Source organism: Marmota flaviventris, chromosome 10 (genome assembly GCF_047511675.1).
Source record: "Marmota flaviventris isolate mMarFla1 chromosome 10, mMarFla1.hap1, whole genome shotgun sequence".
NCBI classification, from domain to species: domain Eukaryota; kingdom Metazoa; phylum Chordata; class Mammalia; order Rodentia; family Sciuridae; genus Marmota; species Marmota flaviventris.
Genome location: NC_092507.1, coordinates 8,711,007 through 8,734,685, shown reverse-complemented (window position 1 = coordinate 8,734,685; position 23,679 = coordinate 8,711,007). Strand labels below are relative to the sequence as shown.

At 45.5% G+C, this 23,679-nt stretch overlaps 2 protein-coding genes across 2 annotated transcripts in view; one reads left to right on the top strand and one right to left on the bottom strand.

The window, feature by feature from the left end:
• LOC139707336 (PRAME family member 20-like) overlaps positions 1-3,919 on the top strand; it is a 41,287-nt gene extending 37,368 nt beyond the window's left edge. The window contains exons 4-5 of the mRNA XM_071618543.1: positions 3,329-3,466; positions 3,831-3,919. Coding sequence (XP_071474644.1) covers positions 3,329-3,466; positions 3,831-3,919 — 227 coding nt within the window. The remainder of the gene's footprint in view (positions 1-3,328; positions 3,467-3,830) is intronic.
• Positions 3,920-4,224: 305 nt separating this feature from the next.
• Cfap107 (cilia and flagella associated protein 107) lies at positions 4,225-17,958 on the bottom strand. Its single transcript, XM_027947429.2, has 4 exons — positions 17,848-17,958; positions 7,941-8,054; positions 5,001-5,178; positions 4,225-4,400 (listed from the first exon to the last, which is right to left on the bottom strand). The coding sequence occupies exons 1-4, from the start codon at positions 17,956-17,958 to the stop codon at positions 4,225-4,227; spliced, it is 579 nt and encodes a 192-aa protein (XP_027803230.2).
• Between the last annotated feature and the right edge of the window lie 5,721 nt (positions 17,959-23,679).

The window sequence follows — 23,679 nt, the reverse complement described above, 5'->3', positions numbered from 1 at the left end:
AAGTGCACCACCGGCACCTACATGCTGTCCAACAACAAAAACAAACAGAATCACTTTCGGGGGGTTGGCGAGGTCTGGTTTCGAATTAACTTTCATGTCTGCTTTCCAGAGTCAGCGAAAATCACAGAAACCAAATCTGAAGTCAGAGCCACCTGTAAATCAGTGTCAAATGAGCCACTAGGGGGCAGGCTTGTCTCAGGGTGTCCCCTCTCCCCCAAGCAATTTTCTACTGCTGGGTTCTGGTCTAGAGCCAGATGTCATTGTGCCCCTAGAGGGAATGGTCAGCTCGTGAGTGGACTCTGCCTCAGGTCTGGGTTGTCCACTTGCCCTTAGCTGTTTTCTTTTTCTTTCTCTCTTCTTCTCCTCCTCATTCTCGTCCTGCCCCCCCCCCCTTTCTCCTCCCCACCCCTCTTTTTTTTGGTACTGGGGAATGAACTCAGGAGTGCTTAACCACTGAGACACATCCCCAGTCCTTTTTATTTTTTATTTTGGACAGGGTCTCCCTAAATTGCTTGGGACCTTGCTAAGTTATTAAGGCTGGCCTTGAAATTACAATCCTTGTGCCTCAGCCTCCCAAGCCCTTGACTGCTCTCATGCCCACTCTGTTGTCTTTGAATGTCAAACAATAGCAGTCACCAGGCACGGAGGATATATTATGCATAAAGTTTGGGCTCATTATTTTTATCTGAATTCGACATTACCACATTACCATTGTACCCATTTGATAAGAGGAAAAGACAGATTCAGAGATGGGCAGTGACTCCTTCAAGGCCACACGGCCTAGGAGGAGTGGGACTGAAATTCCCACGTCTGTCAACACTCTTGGCTGTTACATTATACTGTCCCCATCCTCAGCAATGCCTTGCTCATTTTATTGCTTTGTAATAAAATTTTAGATTCAGGGCCTCCTGCTATAGCTGGAGGAAGACTTCAAGGACATCAGGGTCTGGTCTAATGTTTACTATGCTTTCTTCCCTGCAGAACCTGTTACTCCAAAGAAATTATATAAATAGACAAATAGACTCGCTCAGCTTAGTAGGGTTGCTCCCAAAGCGAGGTCCAGCAGCAGCACCTCCTCTGGGAACTTGTTAGAGAAACCGTTTCTCTGCCCGCCTCAGACATGCTGATCCACTCCGGTGGACCAGTGACCCTGGGTTAACAGGACCCCCGGGGAGTCTGGTGCTGACGGAGGCTGAGTGAGGCGGGGCGTAGGAAAAGCCACCTCCTGGGGGAGATGGAAAACCCTCCCCTCACTCAAATGGAGCTGCTGCTGCTACTAGTTGTGCACCCAGATTTGTTGATCGGTGGCCATGTCGACTTTTGAACATTTGCTACTCCAGCTCAAGTACTTCTGGCGCCTTGGAGTTCACGGTCCCTTGTAGCATGTGGGTTGAGTGTAAGACCAAGGAGAGCTGACCACGTACAGACAGACACAGTCCATGGGCTCCACTCATGGCCCTCCCACTGCCCATGACCATCCCAGCTGCCCAGAATGGACAGAGTGTAATGGAGGCTAGCAGACCAACAATGTCAAGTGCAGAGAACCCCCACCTTGTCCCTTCTATGGTGTCCACATCCTCATCCCTAGAACCTGTGAATATGAGCTTATGTTCAAAAGGGATTCGGCAGGTGTGAATCACTGAGGGATTGTGGGTGCATGGGAGGATTTTCCTGGACTGTCCAGTGGGCCCAGGAGGGTCCTTGTGAAGGGAGGCAGAGGGAGAGGAGAGACACCCCTGCTGACCTCAGAGGTGGATCAGCCATGAGCCATGGGAGGTAGGTGTCCCCTAGGGGCTGGGAAGGCAAAGGAAGAGCTCAGCCAAGACCCCCCAGAAGGCAGGCAGTCCACAGACCCCTTGCAGACTTTTGGCCCTCAGGACCATACAAGAACAGACCGGTGCTGCTTTAAGGTGCCGGGACTGTGGCATTTTGTCACAGCAGCCATAGCAAACTAATACACACTCTTGCTGGGCTTCTAGCATCTGCCAAGTGACTCAGAGCCCCACATGCGCTATTCCAGGGACCTGAGCCATCCTCTCGCCTCCTGCCTGTGCCTTCAGCTTTCCCGCCTTGGCCAGAAGTCTATTCCCAGGTAGGCCCCCCAGCCCCTCCTGGCTGGACCAGGCCTCCCCCCTCCACTGTGGCTCTTTGCTCTGAAGAACCACCCGACCTGATCTCCCTCATTCCCTCCTTCACTGGCCCCAAGGTCTCTAGTCCCCTATGCCTGTCCCCAACGCCTCTGTCCTATATTTATTGACTGTTTCTCTCCTCCTGCTGGGCTGAGGCTCCATGAAATCAGGCCCAGCCTAATCAGCACCACAGCTGTGTGTGGAGCCATTGGATGGGGTTGGCCAGGTGAGGAAGGCCAGGGCCACTCTATGCTCAGCTGTTTCCTGGAGCTCTTCTGGCACAACCTTCCTGCACACCCCACTTCTTCCTGCCATTCAGTCAGTCAACAGACATTTATTGAACACCTAGTATGTACCCACCTCTTACTTCCAGTCCCAGGGGACAACAGTGTCCTAAACAGATGAGGACACTCAAAGGAATAAGGAAGGAAGTGGAGTAGGTGCTGAACTAACCTTAGAGCCTGAGGCCAGCAGGTGGCCTGTGAGCGGATGACACAAACCCAGGCTTCCCAGCTCTGAGTCACATTATTGTCTATAGCACAAAATCATCGCTGAGGCACGCTCATGCCCACGAGCCAAGCACACAGGGGGCCGAGGGCTTCCGCTGGCTTGTCTGCCGTGAGGCACGAGGTACAAGGGTGAAGCACGCACACCAGTGACCACAGCTCTTGGACCCAAATCCCGGCCCTGGGCCTCAGTAGCTGTGCCACCTCAGGCCACTCAATCTTTATGAGCCCATTTCCGCATCTGGAGACAGAGGTGACCCAGTAACCTTGGTTCTACCTTAGATAATGGGATCCGATGAAGGATCAGCCCCTGCGGGCCCAGACCCTGGCTCCAGTGTGTGCTCAACCTGCAATAAATGCCAATCTTGGCTTTTTTTTTTTTCCTGCTTATGTTTCTTCTTTTTTTGGACATTTGCTAGAATGCAGTAGCAGGTGCCAAGAAGGTAGGAAAGACATTCACGGAAGAATAGTTCTCTCCATGATCTATTTGTTGTTTTGTTTTAGCGGCAGAACACATTTGGCGGCTGAGCTCATCATCAGGTCTGCTTCTCCCATTGGACCAGACGCTCCCTGAGGGTCTGGGACCTGACTTACATGGACACAGGACCTGAGTTACACGGACACGCTGGGATGGGGGGTGGTGGGTGCTAAGGACGGAACGCGGACAGCTGACTTCCTCTCTGACTCTCACAGGAGGAATCCACGGGAGGCACTTTGCTCTGAGTCTGGAGGGTGAGACCCTGAGCCCTGGGAAGAACAAGGATCTTCCGGAACCAGACTGGCTGGGCCTGGACATGAAGGTCCACGTGGAGTGGAGGCTTATGGGGCACAGTGAGACAGAGACTCAAGGGCATGGAGTGAGGGTCCAGAGAGGAGCCCTTAGAGAGACCGTAGGCCTTTCACACACGCAGCCAATGATCCACGTTGGGTGGACTCCTGGCCTGGGGGAGGGCAGTGCCTGAGTTCTTCTGTCAGTAGATCCCCCTAATGCCCTGACCTCCTACCAGAAGGCTCCCCCTTCCCCGAATCCCTAAAAAGACTGGAGAGCACAGAGGCACAGGGGGAATGGTACGTGTCTTCCCTTGCTGGGAGCCAGCGAGGCCCTCCGCAGCCTGGGCAGCGGTGGAAGGACGAGCTGGACTCCAGCCTCACTGCCAGCTCTCAGGGTGGGCTGCCTTCCTCTTGGCCACAATAGCTGCTCCCCAGGTCTTCGTGGTGGGCTCACCATCAGTTCTGCTTCTCCCACTGGACCAGACGCTCCCTGAGGGTGGGAGCAAGCTGTGAGAGCCTCGGGGAATCCATCCCTCTCTGGACCTCAGGTTGCCCCTGACCTTGTGAAACGAGGGGTAGAGCTTAAGGGCCCCCTGGCCTTCTCTGACAGCGGAAGCCTGTTTCCTGCATGAAGCCAGCCCTGCCACCACATCCAAGAGCTTTAATTGTGGAATGGAGAAGACAGAACCCTGGGTTGGGGGACATGCCTGATTCTAGGAGCTGCTCCATGGGCGAGCTCCAACACTCCACGCTGGCCCGTGCAGGGCTGCCCGGGCTCTCCAGGTGGCTCATGCGAGCTGCTGGTGGGGCGGCAGTTCTCAGAAGTGTGGCTTCAGGCAAGGGGGAGGCACGGGGATGGCATGCTCCCGCCTGGACATAGCGCTCAAGGGCGGTCTGGGGTAGGAGGAAGTGTAGACGCTCTCCCTCCAGCCAGTCTTGGGGAGCATCCACTGCTGCTTCAGCCGCTCATAGAGTCCGTAGTTTGTGGGCGGAGCTGCAAGAGAAAGCGAGTCTGGGTGACACGGTTTGGAGCAGTCTTGTACAGACTGACCATGGAGACACTGGAGGCTTACCCAGGCTGTTGTACCAGGGACAGAAGCTGGCAGGGCAACCAGAGGGTAGGGCTTCCTACCCGTGGCCCATTTTCTTTTACCCTCTCTGAAATTATCTTATTTACCTGATCACCAGCTGTTGGGTCATTAATGGTGTATTGTCTTTCTCCCCACTGGAACGTCACCTCCCCAGGGGCAGAAATCCTCTGTGCTTGTCACCACTGTGTCCCCAGGTGCCACTCCAAGATAATGCCAGTGGGGAAATAGTCCCTGCTTGCTGAGAGAATGACCATGGGAGGCTTCCTGCCACCTGGGCTCCAGGTAAATGCCGCCTGGGCTGCCCAGGTGAGTGTCATTAGGAGCATGTCCCCAGGTTCAAGAAGAGCAAGCGGGTGGAGGCCCTGAGCGGATGATAGGACTCCTCCTGCTGCTTGCTTTGAGCCAGAGGCCTCAGGTAATCCTCCTACACAAGCCCTGTGCATCTGTGACCCTTTCCAGGCCAACACGGGGCGGGGGGGGGGGATTCTGAATTTTGAAAGTACCAAGAAGGGGGAAGTCGACCTTCTCTGGAAGCCACAGCAACTTCTGTCTACTCCAGGTGCGGAGAGCGGGCAAGGCCGGATTGTAATTATGCCTGTTGTAATGGTCGTCATAAGAGCTGATCAGGTAGCGGTGGGAGGGCTCCTGGTGGTGGGTGATCAGGTGTTTGTACGGGATCCCCTGGAAGGACAGACAGAGCAGGCACATTAGCCATCAGAGCAAGGTGTCCACCTGACCACGGACGGAGGTAGGAGCAGCCCTTCATGAAGCTGTGGCCTTGATGGAGAGGAGCCCCCCACCCCGGTTGGCAGTAAGTCGCAGAGGCCCCCAAAATGGGAAATACAAGTGTTTGTCCCCCTCTGATGCGGCCTTCCTTCCAACACATGTCCCTGCTAGCCACAGGCAGCCTATGCCAAGCCCATTCATCCCTGGAATGAGCAATGGTGGCAGATTAAAGTCAGGACCCTGGGTGAGCGGGAAGACTCAGACGCTCACTGTGCTCCCTCGTGATCCGAAATTACACCCTTTGATTTGTCTCAAGTTCACCCACCCAAGTGCCTATTTCCAAGGCCAGCGGCAGATGCTGGGTGCCAGCCTGGCGGCCACGCCTCACATTTCAATCAGTTATACCGTGGGAAGAACCCGAGGGGGTCCGTAAATCGCCTTCCCTCGCGAAGGATTTACAGCTCCCTCGGCTAGGAAGCAGGGGCTCCGACTCTTTGGTGGGGAGTTATTTACGGGGAGAAAAAGACCAAATTCATAGGGAGATGGAAGGTTTGACTGAGTCAGTGGATTTCTTGAAAGAGTCCCCTCGGTCCGGAAGGGAAACCTGGGGAACTGGGATGATTTACGGGGGGTGATAATGTGGATTTCCATGTGTGTCCTCTTGTTTGGAGCAGACAGGGAGGTCTGAGTCGGCCACGGTTGGCTACACCCAAGAGTTCAAGGGGTGGCTCCATAAATAAGCCAGATCACAATACCAGAGCGGACAAATGACAGTGGGCACAGACACTAAGCAAGGTTCCCAAGATGTACACCATCAGGTGCCCGGGAGTATTTCCAGTGCCAGGACAGTCAGCCGAGGGTGTCCCTCCAACAGAGTGAGTGCAGAGAAGGCCCCAGAGCAGGGGAAGGAGAGGCCACGGTGGGGGTTCTGGACACTTCGTTTGGTTCTGGTGTGGCCTGCTGGCTTCACTGTGGCTTGTTTTAATCAGGTATGATAAGGAGGCAGACATGGGAACAACCACCTCTGAATGAAGAATCCAGTTCTCATGTGGAGGGGACAGGCCATAACCATGTAGGGCCACTGGGGGGCAGCATCGGGCAAGGCAGCAGGTAGGTGTGGGGGACCCCAGCCGCCTCCGGGGTTCCTGTGGGAGGGAGGCAGCTAGGCAGGGTAGGCACCTTCAAGCAAGTTTAGGATTGGATAGTTTAAGTTCAGAGAGCTCTGGGACACAGGGGTGGTCTCTAGTTTTCCAGTCCTGGGTCAAATTAGAGCAGAGGAAATATTGACCTGGTGTGCAAGAATTAGATAAGTAGGGGAGGTGGGGCTGCGGGCTTGGGTTGTTGGTGGTCCACAGGAGAGATGTACGAGAGGTGTACTCATAAGCAAGTTGCTTGTTAGGGTTAGGAATTAGCTAACCCGGGGCCTCTCTCCAGGATCCAAAAGGCCCCTGAGATGTCAAACCAGCATCAAATACAGGCAATTTAAAATGTGATTAGTACACCTGCTGGGGGGGGGGGGGTCGGGAAGAGGGCCCTCCCTGGGCAATGACTCCACAGTCAATGGTCATTTTGGAGACCATAGAATTTGCCTAAAAAGGGAGAAAAGTAAGGTGGGGGTGGCAGAGAAGAAAGACGCTGTCCTAGGAGGAGGGATCTAAATGAAGCTTGGAAATGAAGGAGCTGCTTGAGGCAGTGCGTGGACACCCAGGGCCCTGGCACACAGACAGGCGATCATACACTTAGAAATGAGTGGACGATGGTTTTTGTTGTTGTTGTTGTTGTTGTTGTTGTTGTTGTTTTCCTATTAATGTGTGTTGGGTTCAGGGGGCTTTTTATTTAACCAGACTTCCTTAAGCTCTTGAGTCTAGGTTTGTGTGGGTCCAAAGGTCTTTAGGAAAGGCTTCCTGGTGCTCTGTGTTGAGAGAAAATTGACCCCTCACGTGGGCAGAGGGGACTGGGAGCCCCACATGGTGGGTTCTGAGAGTGATCCGCTGAGGTTAAGGGGCACTCCTGTCTTCCATGTACACTAATGGTGACAGCCAGCAGCCGCAGAGTGTTAGCACGGCTTGGAGATGCCAGCATCCTCAGCTAGAGATGCCGTGTGATTCAGGGGTGCCCACAGGGCCTGGGGGTGTCAGTGTGGCCCAGGGATGCCTACAGAGAGCTGAAAACCTGACACTATTTATCCTGACATGGGTCCCCAGGTGCAGAAGACACGTGGTTGCTTTGCCCAATTTACAGAGCAGCCACCTGCTTGTCCCCTAACCATCAGCCTCCCCGCTTTGGTAGATACCACCTCTATGTACTGAGCGGAACCATCTCTTGGTCCCTGTGAGCTCTAAAAGGCCCTGATTGTGACAGACCTCCACCACCGTGCTCCAGGCCTCCCCATCCAGGTTCAAGCAGGTCAAGGTTCAGAGAGTGGGAGACAAAGATGACCTCCAAGCCGAAAGGCTGGCAAAAGAAGTCACTTGGGATTCTGAGCACGATAGAGCTGGTGGGTGAAAGGGGCATGCCTGGCAGGGATGCCCACAGAGGTTGATGGAGGAGGCTCCCTGCTGTTCCTGGAGAAGCCAGGATCTCTGTGCCCCTGAGGCATCTCAGATGTCCCCTGTGTTGGCATGTGTCCTGAGGTTGCTTCCTGCTCCCAGAGCACAATGATAGCCCCCCGAGCTTTGGAGGGGGCACTCCTAAATGTGGGGTGCGTTCCCTCTTACCTCATTTTTCCTCTCCCTATACCACCTGGAGATCCAATCAGGCTTGTGGCCGGGGAAGGGGACGTACTCCTTTCTATAAAGGCTCTGGGGTGTCTTCTCAGTGGCTTTGATGAACTAGAAAAGACAAAATATTCAAGAAAATATCTGAGATGTGGCTTCTCAACCTTCTGCTGAGTTCCCTCACATCCTGGGCCATCAGAAGATGGGCCGAGGAAGACAAAGTTCAAAGTCAGGACATTCCACGTGACACAGGAAAGAAACGCTCGGGGACTGAGCACCCCCTCAGCACCCCTGGAGAGCAGCTGTTGCTCCCCGGCTGCCTCTCGGCCTCACTCTGTCCTTTCTCGCCTCCTCTCCTCTCTCCTCCTCCTCTCTCCTCCTCCTCTCTTTCTCCTTTTTTCTTCTTTGTTCCTCACTCTTCCCAACTCCACTGTCTCTTTTTGTTGTATCATGTTTTCTAATTAGTTTTCTTAAAATTTAATGTGGCCAGATATTAAACATTTACAACTTTGCACCATTTAATGGCATTTCAATGGTGTTATGTGTGTTCCCGTTGCTGTGTAACCATCACTGCCCTCCAACTCCAGAACTTTCCATCCCAAACTGAACCTCTGCCCCTGTCAAACACCCCCTCCCCATTCTCCTTCCCCAGCCATTCTACTTCCTGTCTCTATAAAATTGCCTGTTATGGGCACCTCAAGTAAGCAGAATCTTACAGTATTATCCTTTGTGTCCAATTTATTCACTTAGATGCTATTAGATTGGTTGGCTGGTTGGTTGGTTGGTACCATGATTGAACCCAGGAGTGCTCAACCACTAAGCCCCATCCCTGGTGCTTTTTATTTTTTATTTTAAGACAAGGTCTCACTAAGTTGCTTAGGTGCTCAACCAAGTTGCTGAGGCTGGCCTCTAACCTGTGATCCTCCTGTCTTACCCTCTGGAGTCGCTGGGATTATAGGCATGCTGTCTTCAAGATCCATTCATCTTGTTGCATATTTCAGAGTTTTCTTCCTCTTAAAGGCTGAATAACATTTTCTTGTGTATATATGCCATATTTTGTTTTTCTGTGCACCCATTAATGGGTACCTGGACTGTGCCCACTTTGGGCTGCTATGAATAACATTGCTATGAACATGGAGTCCCTGCTCACCATCTTCTACAGATCCAGAGAATTCCCGGATCATATGGTAATCCTGTGCTTAATTTTTTCTACACCCTTTCACATTCCCACCATAATGCACTAGAGTTCCCACGTATCCATGTCCTCTCACCAACACTTGTTCTTGTCCTTTCTTTCTTTCTTCCATCTTTTGTGTGTGTGTGTGTGTGTGTGTGTGTGTGTATGCACATGCACCCATGCTGCTGGGGGTGGGACCCAGGGCCTCGCCCTTGCTCTACCACTGAGCCACTCCCAGCCCCATTATTTGTCAGTGAGTATGGAGTGGTAATTTCACTGTGGTTTTGATTGATGTTATTCTAATGATACTGGTGTTCAACAGTTTTCATGTGCTTATTTCATAGCCATTTGACTATTCAAGTCCAATGCCAATGTTTAACTTGGGTTGTTTGGATTTGTGTTGTTGAGTTGTAGGTAGCCCTTACCTGTATCTTGGATGTGTAATTGGCAGATATGTTCTCCATCCCGTAGGCTGCCATTTGTCTCTTGCTATTAGTGTTCTCTGATATTGGCTTTTTTTTTTTAATTTTGATGACGTCCAACTTAACTGTTTTTGGTTCTGTTGCCTGTGCTTTTGGTGTTATACACAACCACTGCCAAATCCTGTCTCATGAAACTTTCCCCCTATATTTTCTTCCAGGAGTTTTACAGTTTGAGGTCTCCTCTGGGTCTTTGCTCCACTTTGAATTAATTCTTATCTGGTGTTAAGTAAGGGTCCCACCCCACTGTGCTGCCTATGGACATCCAGTTTTCCCAGTTCCCCATGGTGAAGAATCCTTTCTCCAGTGAACAGAGTTGGCAACCTCATTTGACCATAAATAAAACTGTTTATTTCCAGGCTCTGTCTTGTGTTCCATTGATTTGTGTACCATTATCTCATTGTCTTGATCACTGTAGATTCATAGAAACCAGGAAATGTGAGTTCTTGAGTTTTGTTCCTCTTTTTCAAAATTGTTTGGGCTATTTGAGATTCCATGACTTTTAGGATGGATTTTTTTCCCTATTTCTGCATCTACTGTGATTTTCATAGGGAATGCAATGAATCTATCTAGATTCTTTGTATAGTATTGGCAAAAATGTTTTTAAGTGCTGGGGATCAAACCCAGGGCCTCACACATGCCAGACAAGTGCTCTGCCCCTGAGTCACATCCCCAGCCCAATACTGGCATCTTAAGTATTCTGTTCTTTTCAGTGTTCCATTATATGGAATTGTTTTCTTGATTTCCTTCTCCGATTTCTCATTGTTCATATATAGAAATGCAACTTGACTTTTGTGTGTTGATTTAGTATCTTGCAACTTTGCTCAATTAGTTGATTTCACTGTGTGTTGATTTCACATGAGAGAGAGGGAGAGAGGACAAGGGGATCTTTAGGGTTTCTACATATAAAAATCACATCATCAGCAAAAACAGATAACTCTACTGCTTCTTTTCCAATTCAAATGCTTTTCTTTACATTTCCTAATTGCTCTTGTTAGAACTTCCAGGACTGTGTTGATTAGAAATCTTTGTCTTATTCCTGATCTTGCAGGAAAAGTTTTCAGAATTTCCCCACTGGTATGAGGCTAGCTTGCTTTTCACATAAAGTCTTTTTGTGTTGAGTACTTTTCTTCTGTCCCTAGTTGGTTGAGTGAAAGTGACTTGAAATGTGCCAAATGCTTTTTTTGCACCAACTGAGATGATCATGTGTTTTTTTCTTCATTATAATGATTGATTATCATGTGTTGATCCCTCCTTGAATTCCAGAAATTCCAGAAAATTCCCCACTTGGTCATGAATAATGAACAATCCTTTCACTATTTGATCAATTTCAGCTTGGTAGTGTCTTCTTGAGGATTTTTGCATTAATATTCTTAAGAAGGACTTCCTGTACTTTCTTTCCTTGTGATGTCTTTGGCTTAGCATCAGGGTAATTCTGGCCTCATAAAATGATTTAGGAAGTGTTTTCTCCTCTTCAGTTTCTTGGAAATGTTGGAGAAGCATTGGTATTAATTCTTTATTTAAATGTTTGATAAAATTCATCAGTAGGTCATCTAGTTCTCAGTTTTTCTTTCATTTTTTAAAAAATTGGTTCTATTTACATATTTATGATAGAATTTATTTTGCTATAATTGTACCAGCATGGAGTATATCTTATTCTAGTTAGGACCCCATTCTTATGAATGTACATGATGGTGGGATTCACTATGGTGTATTCACATAGAAAAATGTGATTATTAATTTAATCTCTCCACTAATTATAGATCTGTTTATATTTTCTGTTTCTTCACAATTCAGTCTTGGTAGATTGTATATTTCTAGATCTGTCCATTTCACTACTCAATTTTTTTGCATACAGGTGTTCATGGTACTCTCTTATAATCCTTTTATTTAGGAAAACTGATAACGATCCCCTGATTTAATTACCAATTTGAGTTATTGAGTCTTTTCTCTCCTTTTTTTTCTTAGTCAATATAACTAACAATTTGTCAATTTTGTTGATTTTTTTTCAAAGAACCAGCTCTTGCTTTCACTGTAAATTTTCTTTTCTTATTCTCTATTCTATTTATCTCTAATGTTAATTATTTCCTTCATTGCTTTGAGATACTTCTTTTTAAAATGCATTTGCAGCTAAAAATTTCCCTCAACACTGTTTTCATGGTATCCCATAAGTTTTGGTATGCTGTATTTTCACTATCATTTGTCTCAAGATTTTTTTCTACTTTTCCTGTGATTTGTTTTTTATATATATATATATATATATATATATATATATATATATATATATATTTTTTTTTTTATATATATTCATATATATTTATTTTACATATATATTTTATTTTACATATAGTTTTATATAAATATATATACATTTATATTTACATATATATTTATTTTACACACACACACACATATATATATACACACACATACATTCCAAATGGTCTATAGTGTTGTTCATGTCCCCTGTTTCCATATTGGCTTTCTGCTTGGTTGTTCCATCCAACATTGAAAATGGGGTCTCGGGTCTGGGATTGTATCTCAGTGGTAAAGCGCTCGCCTAGCATGTGCAGGGCACTGGGTTCTATCCTCAGCACCACATAAAAATAAAATAAGGTATAGTGTCCAACTACAATTAAAACAAAATATTTTTTTTAAAAAAGAGGCCTGGACATGGTGGCACACGCCTGTAATCTCAGCAACTCAGGAGGCTGAGGCAGGAGGATGACAAGTTCAAGGCCAGACTCAGCAACTTAGCTGGCTCTAAGCAACTTAGTAAGACCCTGTCTCAAAATAAAAAATAAAAAAAGTGCTTTGGATGTTGCTTAGTGGTTAAGCACCCCTGGGTGTAATCCCTGCTATTAAAAAAAAGTGGGGGTACTTGTCCATCTTACTATTAATTTAAAGCCATCTCTTTTCCCTTCAATTCTGTTCTTTTTGCTTCATATAATCTGGAGTTCTGATATCTGGTGCATATGTATTTATAATTATTACACTTACTGGGTGAGTGGGCCCTCCTGTTAATATTTCATGACCTTTTTTGTCTCATAGCAGTTTTTAACTTAGAGTCTGTTTGCCTAACACCATTACAGCCACCTGTTCCCTTTGGCTACTGTTGCATGGACTATATTTCCATCCTTTCCCTTTCAACCCATGATGTCCTTACACCTAAAGTCAGTGCTTGTGGACAGCATAGAGTTGGATCCTGTTTTTAAAATCCTTTCCTTTATCCTGTGCCTTTTGATTACTGAGTTTTAATTCATTTACATTTAAAGTGAACTGATAGGGATGGATTCACTTTTGCCATTTTGCTGTTTTTCTGTGTGTGTTGTAGATTTTTGTCCCTTATTTCCTCCTCCTTGTTTATTTATTTATTTATTTGCATTGCTGGGGATTGAACCCAGATCCTTGCACACATTAGGCAGGTGCTCGGCAATTGAGCTACACCCCCAGCATTTAGTACCTTTTTTGTGTTAGTTGATTTTTAAAAAAAAAAAAAAAATCTTTATTATATTTACTTATTTTTATGTGGTGCTGAGGATCAAACCCAGTGCCTCACGTGTGTGAGGCAAGCATTCTGCCACTGAGCCACAACCCGAGTCCTGATTTTTTTTTTTTTTAGTGACATGTTTTTATTCCCTTTTTACTTCCTTTTTTGTACACTCCACAGATATTTTCCTTGTGGCTACCATGGAGATTACACATGGCATCCTAAAATTATGACAATCTAGTTTAAACTGATACCAGCTGAAATTGCATAAATATATGCTTAAGGGAATTCTAGAAGGAGAAGAAAAACAAAAGTGTAAAGAGATTATTTGAAAAAATAAAGACTGAAAACTGCAAGTTTGAGTAAATACATGGCTCTACAAAAGTCTACTTCTTCGTAGCTCTGCCTCCCTTTATGCTACTGATGTCACAAATTGCATCTTTCTATACTGCCCTATATCCATTTACATAAGTTTTATAAATTTTTACATGTTTATCTTCTAAATTCTACATAAGGTAAAAGGTAGAATTACAAATCAAAATTATAATGACACTGGTTTTTATGTTCGTTCATGTATTTACCCTTACTAGAGAATCTTTATATTTTTCTGTGGTTCAAATTTCTAACATTCTTCCATTTCAACTTGAAATATTCCCATTAGCATTCCTTATAAGGCAAGTCTACAGAAGATGAACTCCCTCAGCTTTCATTTATCTGGAGATATCTTAATTTCTGCCTAATTTTTGAAGGACAGTTTTGTGGGATATAGAATTCTCAGTTGTTGGTTTTTCTTTTTTTGTCATCCCACTGCCTTCCAGTCTTCAAAGCGTCCCCTGAATAAACCACTGATCATCTTTATCTTTGACAAGTTACGTTTCTTTTGGTGTTCAAGATTCTCTCTGTCTTTGGTTTCCAGTGGCTTGATTATAATGTGGGTCAATGTGGAACTCTTTAAATCTATCCTATTTGGAATTCACTGAGGTTCTTGGATTTGTAGAGCCATGTATTTACTCAAATTTGCAGTTTTCAGTCTTTAATTTTTTAAATAATCTCTTTATACTTTTGTTTTTCTTCTCCTTCTAGAATTCCTTTGAGGCATATATTTACCTACTTGATGGGGCCCCACAAATCAATGTCCTGGGCTCCATTCACTGTCTTCAAGTTTTCTGCTTCTTTTTTCTGTCTTTTCTAGCCTGCTGTTGAAAAAAACATCTATTGATTTTTTTTTTCAATTAATTTTTTGTGTGTTTTTCAGATCTAAAATTTATTTCTTTTCTTTTATAATTCTCATTTCATTCAAATACTGTTTTCTTAAATTACTTTTATTTTGTTTTAGTACTGGTGATTAAAAACAGTGATGCTCTACCACTGAACACGTGACCACTGAACACGTATTCAGCCCTTATATCTTTTATTTTGAGACACTAGCCTCAAACTTTTGATTCTTCTGCCTCAGACTCCCAAGTAGCTGAGATCACATCATTTTGCATATAGGTATGTGCCATCACACCTAACTATCTGTAGTTTATTTTTTGTTTTGTTTTGTTTTATTTTGTTTTCTGTACTGGGGATTGAACCAGGAGTGCTTAACTACTAAGCCTCATCTCTAGCCCTTTCTATTTTTTAATTTTCAGGTAGGGTCTCACTAAGTTGCTGAGGCTGGCCTTGAACTTGCAATCCTTCTGCCTCAGCCTCTTGAGTCCCTGGGATTACAAGCATGTGCCACCATACCCAGCTTGCTTTCATTCTTTGAATATACTTTCCTTTAGCTCTTTAAGCATATTTAATAGAGTCATTTTAAAGCCTTTGCCTAGTACTTTGATGCTTGTGTTTCTTCAGAATTTCTTTTTTTTTTCTTTTTTTTTTTTACAGAGAGAGAGAGAATTTTTTAATATTTCTTATTTTAGTTTTTGGCGGACACAACATCTTTGTTTGTATGTGGTGCTGAGGATCGAACCAGGGCCGCACGCATGCTAGGTGAGCACGCTACTGCTTGAGCCACATTCCCAGCCCTCTTCAGAATTTCTAATGCTGTATTTTGTTGCTTTAACTGAGCCATGTTTTCCTGTTTCTTTGTATGTCTATCAGTTTGTTGTTGTTTGATTATAATGTGACTCAATGTGAAAGTTGAAAAACTGGGCATTTGAAAAAACTGCAAACCCTCTCAATCTTCATAGCCGGGATCTGGGCAAGGGAAGACCTTTTTCAACTAGCAGGTCATGTTCTGAGACTGAGGTCAGCCCTTCATGAAGGAAGTATCTGTGGGAGACCAACCTTACACATGACTGGGTCACACTCCCAGGCTGGGTGCTGAGGCACTCAGTCACAGAAATGTGGTCAGTGTCTCTCTTGCATGGGTGTGTCTTGCTACAGCCTCATGGGTGAAGCTATGCTCACCTGTTCCTTTGTAATATAACCCCTTGCCCTATTTAGGTTAGAATCTTCCATGGAAGTGCCTTGTGTGTGTCCCCTCCTCTTACTGTGCAGCATACCCCTTGGGTGCAGCATACCCAGGTGTCAGTCAACCTGCTGACAGTGGACATCATGAAGATACTCAGCCCCCTGAAATCTGACCCCTTGCCTCATTTGAATAGCTTCCCTCAATAAAGGGAGTCAGCGCGTGCTCTCACTCTCTCTCTCTCTTTCTGCGGACCCTTAAGGTCAGAGGAGCCATCACAGCGACCCCAAAGACAAAGGTATTTGTGTCTCTTTGTGGTTATTTCGTGCAGCCCAGTTAGCCCAGTTTAACTGGAGTGACCCCTGAGCCTTTTAGTCGCAAACAGAAACCCGGCAAGTATCCTCAGGCCTTTTCTTGGCACACAACTTGCAGGGGTCTGTACATACTTTTCAGATTCCCCCAAATACGTTTCTCCTTTTAGATGTTTTAATTTCCCAAAGAGTCTCACCCTTCCCTGCTTCTTCTTGGGGCCTTGTGTGTTCTACTCTATCCACAATCTGTTGCCCCAGGCTTATCCAGGTTTGTAGTCCCCTGGCAGTTCACTAGCTATGCCTGCTACTACTTTACCTGGCTTTTCCAAGCCTGGGCTGTGAACGAGGCTACTCTTCGCCATCTGGGCTCCAAGTTCAGTGAAACAGAGGCCAATCTCCCAGGCAGGTTAGAACGCTGCTCCCCTCCTTCAGATATGAGGGCAGGAAGGGTAAACTGGGTTCTAGACCCCCGAGATTACAGACAGCCATGCTGGGAAGGGGGTAGGAAAAGGGCAAGTAAAAACCTCACAGAAATTCTTTTCATTTGAATGTCTCTTTTTCTTGGTTCAGTAATCAATTTGTTGCTGTAGACCTTTGATTGTTTTCAAGAGCTCCTATAACATTTTGACCAATTTAAAAAATGTTCCCATGAGAAATGAGGCCCTGAGTTTTCCTAGTCCACCATCTTCCTGACATCACCCCAACTCCGCTTCCTATTTAATATCCCCTAGGTGTGAAAGCAGACCACACTATCACTGAGTGCTGCATCCCCCACACATACCTGAGTTTATTGCTCAGTCTGTCCTCCTTGCTCTTGCTTTTATACACACCTGCTTTCCCAAGAAAGCCATGTGCCATTGAAATATGATGGCCACAGTCCTTGTGTCTGGCCAGAGGGATGGTGACTGCTAATGTTCTTCATGAAAACAGCCCTTTCTGGTACTCAGATGTCACTGTCAAACTTCCTTGCACCAAAGCTGCCAATTCTATCTTATCCTCTGTTATGATTTGGATACAAGGTATCCCCTGAACGCTAATGTTAGTCAATGCAAGACCGTTCAGAGGTGAAATGGTTAGATTATGAGAGCTGTAACTTGATCAGTGGATTAATCCATTTGATGGATCAATAATATGAATGGACTTCTGGGTGGTAACTGGGTGGGGCATGGCTGGAGGAAGTAGGTCACGGGGTGAGGGGGTATGATTTTGAGGATTAAGTTTTGCCTTTGCTTCTAATGAGTTTTCTTCCACCATGATGTTCTGCCTCACCTCAGGCCCAGAGCAGTGGAGTCAACTGACCACATTCAACCTCTGAAGCCATGAGCCCAAACAAACTTTTCCTACTCTAAGGTTGTTCTTGACCCATAGTTAGGTCATAGTAATGAAAAGCAGACTAATGCATCCTCTTTTCCTTGCCCATCTCCCAAGAAGATTTGAGAATGTCTAGATTTCTCTGAAGAAAAAAAAAAGTAAGTAACTTTTTTTTCCTCTGGGGGAAAAAAAAAGTTAAAATGTGCTGGCCACAAATGAAGATATTCAGTTCCAAGTCAGCCCACTGAGGCAATTTATTTCCCAGTGGCCTTGAAAGCACAAAGGATAACCAAGAGCCCATTTGTTCTGTTTTGAAAGTAAAAAACTGAAATAGACCTATAGGGCAAGACTGTGGCTCAAGTGCCTGAAGGTAGGAGCACCCAACCTTGGACGTCCCTGCAGGGTGGGCCTGGCCTGCCGTGGAAGAGGCCACATTCAGGAGGAGTGGACGTTCTTCCAACAAGAGTGCAGAGGAAATTGGGACTATCCAGACACCTAGAAACACTCAACTGAGAGAAGTAACCGTGTTGGCACCTCTGCTGTGGTGTTTTCAAGCCGTAAAGGGACCTTGTTGATTGTTGGAATGAAATTCCTTATGGAGGGCACAAAGACCCTATTGACAGTTTCTTCAGTTGCAACCACCTGCTGCCTTTGATTTGAAAATAACAATGAACATTCCTCCTACCTCTCCCTACCCATCCCCCCCTCAGCCTTTCCCGCCCTCCCTCCCTCCCTCCTTACCTTCCCCCTCTCTTCCAGCCAGTTTCCAGTGAGCACTCTGGTTGAATACTGTTTCTCAATCTGCCAGCTTGGAGTAGAGAACGACTGTGGAGCCACCCCCAAAAATACCATGGTAAGGATCTCTCCCAGCCTCCTTGGATTTGATGGGTTTAGGGGGAGGCAGAGGAATTACAGAGTTGCCGCACTATCTTCCCAGTCACCCTCCTGAGTGGAATTGAAAAAAAAAAAAAACTCTGAGAGTTCACTTTCAGCCTCCAGGGAGAAGGACTGGATCTGGGTTCTCTATTGTTTACTGTCTCCGTGGGGACAGACTCCAAGTATAAATACTCTCCTTCAGGGAATAGCTGATTCTGCAGGCACAAAATTGACCCCATAAAAATAAACCAAACCAACAAGTCTCACCACAGAAACAGTAGTGGAAAGACCTGGTTTCTGTGTTAACACCCCAAAATGGGCATCAGCCTTGCCACATTTCTCCAATGGGGTGAGTTGAATTCTGCTACTTAATGAGTGCCAATCAGTGAGCTAGACCCAGGCTGAGATATTGACATGTCTTCTGTCTCAGTAGCTTCTGAGGCAGGTGCAACTATTGTACCCATTTTCCAAGTGAGAACACTGAAGCAGAGAGAGATCAAGCAGTTATCTAAAGTCACACAGCCATCACGTTAAGCTTAAACCCCTGGGTTCCATTCACTACCTGTCTGCAGTTTTGCTCAAGGGGCTTCAGTGAAGAATCTTGTATTTGTGTTTGTATCGATACAACATGGTTCGCTCAGTCTTCATTCATTCACTCCACAGTCATTTCACATTGTATGTTTGGTGCAGAGCTGCAGCTTCCTGGGGGCTCAGCCGAGGTCTAGTCACTAATACATCTCTAACTGAGCTCAGTTCAGCAGGAAGAAGGCCACTCTCTTGTCAGTTTGTTAGACAAAAAAGTCAAGACCCACCTAGATGTGTATTGACCGAGGGCTGGTTCAATAACCTGTGCTGCACTCATATAATTAAATTCTCTACAGCTATTAAGAAGGCTGATGCAGGAAGATGCCTGTAACGCTGGTTAAGTTGAAGAAGCAGAACCCTGCTGCTGTGGGCTTGCTTGCTACAAATGGAAACACTGGATTTCAGTAAGATTGGGAGAAAGTGTTTTCCAACTGCCTTTGACTAAAAGCAGGAGAACTCCTGGAAACTGCTGGTTTCATCTTGATGCCAAATTTGAAGACCAGGAAGATGTGTCACTGAGCAGAGCAAGCCTCTATCAGGGGTCACAGTGTGGGCATGGCTGATGTGAGGAAGACAGGGTCCTATCTTTTTAATGAAAGTTCCAGGGGATCATGTATTCTGTGTAATTCCACTTGTAAAACCTTTCATTTTAAAATGTGACTTAAACATGAACAGTTTCAGTAAAAATAAATCTACAGATACATATGCTGGAAAAGCAAAATCTCACAAAACCACTGAGTAGGTCAAGGAAACATTTCCCACACCCCACAGTGTTCCACACGCCTCCTGCCACTCAAACCCATTCCGCCCCCCAAGAAAACTACCATCCTGGCTTTATGACAATAGCTTCCCTGTTTATTGTTATATGCCCAGCACCAAAGTCTATCTTCCTAAATGCTAATGTAAAGCTGGGGGAGGGGGTGTAGCTCAGTGGTAAAGTGTGTGCTTAGCATACAGGAGGCCCTGGGTTCCATCCCCAGCACAAAAAAAATCAGATCAAACTAAACTAGCATTTAGTTTTGCATGTTTGTTGGTTTCATAGAAATATAATCTCATGGTATATATTTATTTGAGTCTAGGTTCTCTTTTCTTCAATGTAGTTAGTGGTTTTAAGTTTCAATCATGTTGCAGGTAGCTGTTGACCTCAAATAATAACAGAAAGGGCTATCTTTGATACTACACCAAAAGCTAAATTATTTTTTCCTCTTGGGAGTTCAGTAATGGAATGCAAAACTCAAGAATTCAAGGAATTATTATATTATAATCTGTGATGTGCGTGCTGTGATCAATCAGGCACATCCAGGGAGGTTGGGGTAGTGGGCAAAAAGGAGAAAGAGGTGCTGCAGGTTGTTTGGAAACAGAAGTTTGCTGGTTATGGGGGTTGATCATGGGAAGTGACATGTCCTGGCCACAGCTGAGAGGGTCTTCCCAGAAGCAACCGGACTGCAGGCCTGTGGATTGTTAAGGGTGCTTGCAAGGGTGCGGTTAGAACTGGCTGTGTCTGGAAAGAAGTGCTCACAGAAGTGGCCCTAACTGCCAGGTTGTGTCTGGCCGTCTCTTGTGATATTCTTGTTTTGGACAGATGTGTGGGAGAGCCCATCTTTCTGTGGGCAAGGATGATGCCCATCTTGGGGCGTCAACTTCTTTTTATTAGGGTTTGACAAATGACTGGATCTTGATCCTCCCAACTTGCACCTAGTTGCGGTTGCTATGGCAGCATAATATGCTTCTCCCGGTGACCAGATGTAGCCCCTTCTCTAGAGCAGAGGTTGTCAAACGTTTGGGTCTCAGGACCTCTTCAGTCTTGTAAAAAGACTGGAGAACTCCTAGAAACTGCTTCCCCCAGCCCCATATTGGGAATTGAACCCAGGGCTGCTCTACCACTAAGCCCCATCCCCAGTCTTTTATTTTTTTTAATTTTGAGGCTAGATTTCTCAAAGTTGTCCAGGCTGGTCTGGAACTTGCAATCCTCCTGTCTCGGCCTCCTGAGTCACTGGGATTGTAAGTATGTGCCACTGCACCTGACTCAGAGGGCCCTTTTTTTTTTTAATGTGGATTAAATTTAGTGGTACTGGAGCCATGTCCTATCAGGTCATGTGAACCAATTGTCATGGTGGAGATATTTACACCATGGAATTGGCTACTGCTGTATACATATCAGGGTGTTTCCCTTTGCTTGTTTGTTTTTTTCAGAGAGCCAGTTTACCTTCAGGACACCAATTAGTTCCATCAATAGTCACCGTATTAGAAATTCAAACAAATCCAAAGTGTGTTTATTGATTCCAAAATTGCAAAACTCATTGCATGTTAACATAGTTAATTTTTTAATGAAAAGTAACTCTGTTTTCTGAAACAAAAATTTGGTGAAAAGAATGGCATGTTTTATGTTTTTGCAAATATGTTTCATGTCTAAACTGATAAAGATAGATTCGTACATCTGACTGCCTTCACGCTGTTGGATATATTGCTCTTTTACTTTGTGTGTCTGTGTATGTGTGTGTGTGTCTGTGTGCGTCTGTGTGTGTGTGTGTCTCTGTGTGTGTGTGTCTGTGTGCGTCTCTATGTGTCTATGTGTGTGTGTGTGTGTGTGTGTGTGTGTGATGCTGAGGGTCAAACTTGGGGCTTAGTGCTTACTAGGCAAAAGCTCTACCACTGAAGCTATACCCCCAGCTCTATTGTTTTATTTAAAGGAGAAAAATCCAGCCTCATATATATCTATAGTTAAAAAAAGAAGGGAATATTTAAATAGTTCTTGATGTGAACTGTGGATGTTCTGTTGTGATGTTGTAACATAACAGGAAAAACATATTTGAGCTACATTACCAGTTCCTGGCACAGAGCTTATAAATTACTTTAATATCCTGAGTAATAGGTGACAAAGGAGCACCTTTTGTCAATTGTTAACAAGTCCCTTTTAACCATAAGGGAGTCTCTGCTAATCAGGTGACTCTTGGTGACTCCTGGGTAGCTTCAGGATGGGGCTGCTTGTCAAAGGTACTCCATTCTCTGACCTCCTTGTAGGGGAGAGGGACTGTGGCTGAAGTTAGCCTCCGATAGCCAATGACTTAATCAATCATGCCTATGGAATAGAGTATCTGTAAAACCCTAAATGAAGGGGTTCAGAGAGCCTCTGTGTTGGCAAAAGTATCCAGCACACCCCAAAGATCACGAGACCACAGCTCCTGTGCATGGGTCTTCTGGACCCCACTCCATGTACTCCTCATCAGACTGTCATTGATATCCTTTGTGACATCCTTTATAACAAACGGGTAGTAGTTTCCTTGGCTTCTGTGAACCATTATAGTAAATTATTGAACATAAGGAGGGGCCACGGGAATCTCTGATTTATAGATTTATAGCAAAGGCAGGCAGAAGTGTGGGTAACTTGAGACCCCCAACTTGGTTGGCATCCAATGAGGGGGCAGTCTTACGGGCCTGAGTCCCTAACCTGAAGGTCTGCATGACTTAGCGTCAGAACTCAGTTAGATTGTCAGACACCCAGTTGGTACCTTAAGAGGACTGGAGACTTGCTTGGTGTGCTGGGGAAAATCCAATACTTCTAGTGTCAGAAATGTTACAAGGAGAAGTCAGATCACAGGGGTTGTGCCTTTGATCCTACATCAAAACTCTTTAAAGAGTTGTATTGTGGCATTAAAATCCACTGGCTCATTTTGTGCTCTGAGTAAATCTTTTACCTGTTCATCATTTTGTCACACTGCAGAGGTCATTTGGAAAATATTAGTTTCCTGAGCTGTGTGGATCTTTCAAGTGTTGATGTTATTTAAAAATCATATTTGTTAGTATCGATGCGAATCTCATCAGAAAAAGCATGTGTTTAGGAAGTTGTTATCCACAGTTCCCCGTGGTAGGTAATAGTTTTCCAAAGTCCTAGTTTTACCTTTGAAAGTACAAAATTTTGTCACTGGCAACTATTCTGTTTTTTTGTTTTTCCTGAAAGTGATAAACTTACTTCATTTCAAGAAAACATCTGACAAGCCTGCACGGTGGTACACGCCTGTGATTCCAGCAACTCAGGAGGCTGAGGCGCGAGGATCACAAGTTTCAGGTCAGACTCAGCAATTTAGGAAATGATGAATGAGCATGAGCCGGTGCAGAGGGAACCGGGTGGTTGTGGGATGGTGCATTTGGAACACAGACCTACTGGAAATTCCAGTTCCACCACTTACTAGCCATTTAACTTTGACCAAGTTCCCTGGCCAAAGCAATGCTGGTTTCTTAATGTGTAAATTGGGACTAAATACTATGTACTTCATAAGATGGTGAGAACGCCATGAGCTGTTACCTCTGCGGTGCCTGGGAAAGTGCTGGTCACATCTAGAAGGTCAATAGGTGTTTGGTTCTTTCTTCCCTTTGTGCCTAAACCAAGTTTATCTTAGTAATAAAATGTATTCTTTTCCCTACAGTTAGAGGAGTATATTTGGGAAATTGGGACAGAAAAGCCCCAAGAGGAATAATTCTCAATTCTCTTTGAACAGAGGATTTTTACATACGAGAACAGCTTGCTCATCCCGCCAGGGAGTTTGCTGTGACTCTGATAAACAGCACCCCTGTGATGGTGAAAACGTGTACTCACCCCTGTTGTGCGTTCTTTACAGGGATAACTGCAGGCATTAGGCATGATGAGTCTTGCTTCTAGATAAGACAACAGAGGGACTAGGAGGTTAAGTAAATGCCGGGGCTCTGGTTTGCTCTGGACTGTGTGTTCATCACTGCCTCAGGGAAGGCTTTGCAAAAACAGAGGCAGGAGCCCAGAGTGCGTCTCTTCAACTTGCAATTTATGTCCTTTAGGGATGACACAGGCAGAGAGGTGTTTCATCTTAGTGGAAATGGATCCTTAAGGGTTTTTCTATGAAAAGAAATGCTTTGAAACTAAACTGCCAGCACCACTTTTCCTGATTCAACCTGGGGCAGCATTGGCAAGCCAGCCAGCTGGGATGTTGGTGTTCTGGCCTGAGGACAGAGCAAGCCTGACAGCTTGTGAATCGGGAGCCAGTTTGCCGACTCTGGCATCCTTTGCTTTGTAAGACAGAGGCAAAAATATCAGACAAAAACCCAATAATGGCTTCTTTGAGGGTAGGATCTTTCCTTTTA

What these genes read in the sequence shown, in the direction of transcription:
- Cfap107 (XM_027947429.2), bottom strand. Translation starts at nt 17,958, where the DNA reads ATGGTATTTTTGGGGGTGGCTCCACAGTCGTTCTCTACTCCAAGCTGG. An exon ending in ATAGGGAGAGGAAAAATGAG is followed by an intron (nt 5,179 to 7,940) that starts GTAAGAGGGAAC and finishes CTGTCCTTCCAG; the next exon opens with GGGATCCCGTACAAACACCT. An exon ending in GGTCGACTTCCCCCTTCTTG is followed by an intron (nt 4,401 to 5,000) that starts GTACTTTCAAAA and finishes TTTCTCTTGCAG; the next exon opens with CTCCGCCCACAAACTACGGA.